The 6,408-nt window shown below is 31.9% G+C and overlaps 2 protein-coding genes across 2 annotated transcripts in view; one reads left to right on the plus strand and one right to left on the minus strand.

Annotated features, from left to right (window-relative positions):
* Nucleotides 1–693: 693 nt before the first annotated feature.
* LOAG_11616 (hypothetical protein) lies at nt 694–4,551 on the plus strand (the record flags this gene model as incomplete). The annotated part of the gene is made up of 11 exons (XM_003147134.1): nt 694–824; nt 991–1,085; nt 1,520–1,608; nt 1,992–2,111; nt 2,275–2,448; nt 2,671–2,741; nt 2,951–3,127; nt 3,219–3,291; nt 3,523–3,668; nt 3,792–3,949; nt 4,340–4,551. 11 exons carry the CDS (start codon nt 694–696, stop codon nt 4,549–4,551), a joined length of 1,446 nt encoding a protein of 481 aa, XP_003147182.1.
* A 760-nt stretch (nt 4,552–5,311) lies between these two features.
* Nucleotides 5,312–6,408, minus strand: part of LOAG_16924 (hypothetical protein) — a 4,467-nt gene continuing 3,370 nt past the window's right edge. The window contains exons 6-9 of the mRNA XM_020449578.1: nt 6,134–6,244; nt 5,724–5,873; nt 5,584–5,627; nt 5,312–5,505 (exon numbers count right to left, since the gene is read on the minus strand). Coding sequence (XP_020306860.1) covers nt 5,370–5,505; nt 5,584–5,627; nt 5,724–5,873; nt 6,134–6,244 — 441 coding nt within the window. The 3' untranslated portion in view covers nt 5,312–5,369. The remainder of the gene's footprint in view (nt 5,506–5,583; nt 5,628–5,723; nt 5,874–6,133; nt 6,245–6,408) is intronic.

Raw genomic sequence — 6,408 nt, forward strand, 5'->3', positions numbered from 1 at the left:
TTTTTTTTTTGCTTTTATATAATCATGTATTTTATTTCCTCTTGTTACATTACTAATATGTATACATCTGACCATAGTAGCATTACCACCCTGATTCATTAATTTTTAGTGCTTTGTACTGTTCAGTTTTTTTAATATTGACGGCTCAGTTATTGTAAACTGCTCATCGATATCTTTTAAGGCCAGGACTAAAGTTTCTTAAATTCCCAGTCATTCTTTCCCTTCCCGTTTTTTTTTTTTTTAATCACTGATTTCCTTGTAGTTTCTGGCCAAATGTAACATTGCTATAACAGTTGTAATTAATGTTTTCGACTGTTTTCTTTCCGCATATTTTGTCCCTGTGATTATTGATTAAATCAGTTTTAAAGACAGAGGGTGTAGATTGCTTGAAATTGTTTGGTATATGTCTGTTATACTCCAATAATAATGGAAGGAGTAAGTTGATTTATGAAATAATTTATACCTCATTTATTGTAATTTCAATTTATGTTTTTGCCCATCTTTTTCAGTGATGATAATGTGTGCTGATAAATTTCAAACTAATTTGCTGTCCTTGATTGGTAAAATATTGTTATTTAAGCAGCATTATTTTAACACTTTTGTAAAATTTTCCATAAATTTTTGAATAATAAAGTATAGAGATTTAATAAAGTATAGAGATTTATAAGCGTGTTTTCTAGAACAGTATGAGAAATGCGATGTCATTATGATGTATTAGAGGTTGATTGTAATGCTGATGATGATACGATCAAAAAGTCTTATCGAAAGTTGGCTCTCAAATGGCATCCTGATAAAAATCCAACTAATGTGGAAGAATGTACTAGGTAAAGTTCTAAATTCAGATTCCGGGTTTCACTGTGCGGAACTGTAGAACTATTGGTAGGCTAGTTCTTTGATAAGAATTATCTTTATAAATTCAAGAGGATGGTTTTGCTTGAATACTCGTACTTCCTATAACATTTTCTTTCAACCCATGGGAGATTTTTTTAGGTACTTTGCGTTAATACAGCAAGCTTATGATATTTTGAGTGATCCACGTGAAAGAGCTTGGTATAATCGACATAGAGAAAGCATTCTAAAAGGAGGTTATTTTGTATTCTTTGAATTTTTTTAATTATAAGCTTCACTACCATTTGTGAGGAAATGAAAGTATGTAGCTGTTGGCGAAGTTTCTTGAATAATATATGGTGATAAAGGTCGGCTGATTTTGGAATTATGTCGTTAAAATATAGTTCAGTATACAGATAAAACCGATCTGATGTAATTAGGCGACTGTTGAATATATTCATTAACATGATGGTAGTTGTTGCTGTCACTGTCGTCTTATGTTCTGGAAATTTTCTGTTCTGCAGTGCAGTTTCTCTGGAAGTTCTATAACTATACATTATGCATTAACCTCTTAAAAGATAATTACAAAGTGAGTCGTTGAAACTTCTGGTTGCGTCACTGTTCCAGTTCACTCAAAATATTTTTATATATAAATAAAAAAATATATCTTAAACGAGCATTTGTTGTTTAGGAATTAACGAACATTATGAAGACAACAGTCTTAATTTATTCCCTTATTTCACATCAACTTGCTATTCCGGTTTTGAAAGTAATCATAAGGTAAATTTCTCTTCTAGAAGCAAACGGTGCATTCTGTTTGCAGCAAATTTTTAATTATAGTTGTAGTTTAATTTCTAATTATAATTTTTAATTATTCAGCGAATTTTTAATTGTTTAATTGTCTTAATTATATATATTTTTTTAAATTTATATTACATTTCCAGCATATTTTTAATCTGTAGCAAATTTTTAATTATACATTTGATAAAATAGGTGAATATAACAACAGAATGTAATACTTGTACCTTTTTATGGCTTCATTCTCCCAGAAATATATCAAAGATTCTAGAAATTTTTTTATAATAAATTGGATTTTAAGTTACTCGTGAACAGTGTCTAACATAAAATAAAGTCTGATGTATTTCGGCTAGAACTTTTTGCAGAATTTTTATGTTGTATATAGACAAGTCTTCGACACCCTGGCGTCTGAAGATTATGAATTTCTGGATGGACAACCTCAGGCATATCCAAGCTTCGGTGATGAGAACAGTACCTATGACGATGTATGTTTAGTTACAACTTCGTTTTGTATTTTGTAGTCGTATTTTTACAGAGTTATCCGTAAAATTAGAAATAGCTTCGCAATACATAGGAATATTTGTTCCTTTTTAGTGTTTTACTACAAAGATTAGAATCGATTTTTCATAAAAATATGTCATTTTGTAGATAGTTGGTCCGTTCTATGCATTCTGGGGAAGTTTTTGCACCGTCCGATCATTTGCATGGTTAGACAAATTTGACATACGTGATGCTACAAATCGTCGCGTTGTCAAGGCGATGGAAAAAGAAAACAAGAAATTGAGAGAAGCGAGCAAACGTGAAAGAAACGAAGAAATTCGGGTTATCTTCATATGGTTTTAAAATGTTTTAGCAATCTTAAGGAAAGTTAAAATAGTTTGAAGAGCTGTGATTAGTTCGTATTTCACTAAAGTGTGGTGTTTTAGGATGTTGGCAATTGTTCTTTTCATTCATAGGAAAGCAGAATACATTTTTCTATCTTACGAAAGTAAATGAAACATTCAACGGAAACCTTTTATTGACTCATATCAGTTCACATTTAAGGCTTTGGTTTCATTCATACGAAAGCGAGATCCACGGGTTCATGCACACAAAAAGGAGCTAAAGGAGAGAAGGTTGGAACAAGAAAAAAGGCAGAGGAAAACAGGAAACTGAAGATTTTGGAACAGTTAAGGTAATTTCGGACTCTGGTTAAAATTCTCAGTTCTTCAGATTAATTCGGCAATATCCAAACGCTTGATATTGTTCATATTTTGAAGTTATTAGAAAGAGCATTTCATTAACCATATTTTTTTTCCATTGCTCATCTGTTTTCATTTTCAAGTCAAGCTGGTAAATACAAAGAATCGGAAGAAGTACGGCAGTCGCAGCTGGAGAATTTGCGTGAAATTGAGGAAGCTTTAGATGCGGAATTCGGAAGCAATAATGACGGAAGTGAAATGGAATTTCAGAAAGAATTGGACTTTTATTGTGTGTTTTGTGAAAAAGCATTCAAAACTGAGTAAGTAATCAACTTTTTTATGCTTCTTTCCTTCTACTGGAGATAAATTCTCCATAATTTTTATATGATAATATATATAATTCCATTACAGAAAGGCAATGAACAACCACAAGAGATCGAAAAAACATAAGGATACGGTTGCTTTGTTAAAGAAGCATGTAAAGGTATTCAGGTTTCATATTAAATACTTTTCATTTTTGATACAATTTTGTATGGAGTACTTTCAGTTTTGGGGATGAAGTTTATTACTATGCAAGATTATATTATTTGGTATCATCTCCATATGATCATATTATTTGGTGTTACCTCTCAGATTAAAATTAATATTGCATGAGATATTTTTGGCATAGGATAAAGTCTCTTAATCATCAAAGTTTAAATACTTTAATTTGAAGGAGGATGATGCTTACTTATTAGTAATTGATGAAAAAGATGTTGCAAATGAGGAAGCTAAAACAGGTAAAAAGAAGTCAAAAGAGCAAAAACAAGAGGAACGGAAAAAAGATGTAAATGATTCGGATGAAGCCGACGGTGACGATAGGTAAGACTAACGAGTTGGTTTTCACTTGTAATTTTTCTGCACTGCACTTTAATAGTATTTCTTTTTTACTGTGCTATCTTTTACTTCTAGTTTTCATCTAATTTTAAATCAGCATTATTTGAGAAACGAACCAAACGCATCGGAAAAAGAAGCGAATGAAATTTTAATTAAAAGTAATACTGAGCGGCTTGGCGAGGAATATGCTGCAAACACTAACGAGATAAATATATTCTTGGAAATGTCCAAAGAAGTTCCAAAAATATCGCAACCTAATAATAAAGGTTCTTGTGTTGTAGATTTTTGTATTCTGTTGCTTCATTAATGATATATTTGATTTTGCACAACTTAATGGCTCATTATTACTAGAAAGATAAAGCTCTCCCTTATTTATTCTCCCTTCTTTACTAATTTAATCGTTCTTTTTGTATTACTTATTTTTTCGTAATTTAAAATTATGATCGTACACCCCATTAGAAGATAAAGTTAAGTATTATGGCTGACGAATGAGATTATTTGGTAAATTTGCATCGTTTTGGTAAAGCAAAGTAGTGAGTGACTTTGGATGATACTGATAAAATTTTTGGTTTCAAATTTCGGGTTAAAATATCAAGTTGAAGGAAATGTTTCTACACTAATCATTGTTTGGAGAGTGATAATAAAAACAGTTTCAGCTCGGAGGCGTAAAGAAGGAGCAGGAATTGCTAAAAGTAATGCGGCGGAAGACATAAATTCAAAAAAAAGTACATGTGATCGTTGCGGTGAATTTTTCGAATCTCGGACAAAATTATTTGCTCATTTGAGAGAATCCGCGCACGCGACACTGAAAACATTTCCTGTTGCGACTTCAACAAAAGTTAAAATCAGCAAAGTTAGGAAAAAGTGATGCTTATAGGCGACGGATCCTTCATCTTTTGAACTTCTGTTTGTATTAAATCGTTAAAATAAAATTCCACTTTTTTCGAAATTATCTTGAATATGCAATAGTATGTTATAAACTCTAGCTGTTAATTCTTTTCTTCTGCAGTTCTGAATATCGGAGTATTAAGACCTAGTAACAGAGTGAAATAAAATAGATGTGATCTGTCATGAATAGCTTAGATGTCAAAGTGTAATAAATTTTCTTCCTCCTTATTTGGTATGATTTGGGTTACTATGCGCAGCATTTTAAGAAGTCTATAACCTACCTAGAGAAAGTAGCGTACTTTCTTTTCAGCTCTTAAGATCCTAAACTTGATAGAGCATACCTTTCTAAATGTAATGTTGCGTCCATCAGTAAGGAAATCTGCTACACAGAAAATGAAAATCTTTCTGGTTTCTGTAACAGTTTATAGACAAATTTAAGGAAGAAAATTGAAAAATACGTATTTTTACGATGAGATTCATTATATTATGTGTTTATGAGCAAAACTTTTCTGGGTTGTTGTCGGTTCATAATACATCGTTTGCCAGTTTGAAATCGTTTTAGATTTAATTAATAATAACTTGGTGATATATTATAATGGATGTGTGAAAAAGCTTATCGATGACTGAAAGGAAATCTGCATATGAAATAGCAGGATGTAAGCCTATAATCAACTTATCATGTCTAACAATCATATTTTTAGTTCCTGAATTTGAAGCGTGTTTTCTTCAAATGCCATAGATTCGTCGAAGGTTCAATTATGTAAGGAAGCAGTAATTTTACATTTGTTTACTTTTTCTTCAGACTTCAAATTTTACAACGGTTCGCCTACTTAGTTCACCTAAGTCGATCGAGTGGTGCCTATCAATCGTTCGTCGTTCCTTGATGAATTTTTCATGAAGTAATCTGCCTTCTTCTTGTGCTGTTTCAAACGACCTGATAATATTAGTAATCGTTATCATGTTTGTAGGAAAAAGTTATGAAAGAGACACGAAGCTTTAAGTGGGGACTCACCCGATTGTTATACCATCATAACGAGATTTTCGTTCGTCGATACCCTGCAAAATTTCCCGAATCTCCATGAGAAGAGAAGATATCATCTGGGAGAATTTTCCGGTTGGAACAAACACGTGTATGCTAGGATAAAGTAATACCTGCAAGGAATAACCAATGCGCTTTTTCACGGAGCAGCGACCTTTAAGTAAAAAAGATGATCGCCTTGACAACAGCTGATTTTCCTCAGCAGCTGTTGATATCAGGTTATCGAGATCTCTCAGTACACTCTTCAGCTGTCGAGGTGATGCCTATAAATTGGTTACAGTACTTATAATTTTGAATGAAATAAAATCCTTGAAGTTGTTATCTTCAGTAATGAGCAAAGAAAAAACGAAAAGTACCCATCAACCGCAGTTCTAGATTCTTTTGGGGGTTTCTGAACAATAACTTCGCCTAAGACTAGCACTTGCTACAATCAAGATTATTACTTTTTCACTTAATTCCTATACTATTTTAATATTTTTATATATTTGGGTAATAAAAAACATTCAGCATTCCTTGGACTTACATTTAGTTCAGTGGCAACAATTTCCAACAGTTTCGATACTTTCATACTTTTACCACCAAACCAAACGTGTACATCACGAGCTCCACGTAACTTTCGTCCCAAGTAGTGAATCTAAAATTCAAAACTTTATTCAGATTTTTACTATCTTCAGTAAATATTATTGCGTTGTATCTGACTATGGTAATGCTATTTGCATATCGAAACGGCCAAATCTTTTTCATTCTAAACAAGATATCATGTACCATTATTGTCTATTATTATTATTATTATTATTA

This window comes from Loa loa, assembly GCF_000183805.2.
Source record: "Loa loa unplaced genomic scaffold supercont3.29, whole genome shotgun sequence".
Taxonomy (NCBI): Eukaryota; Metazoa; Nematoda; class Chromadorea; order Rhabditida; family Onchocercidae; genus Loa; species Loa loa.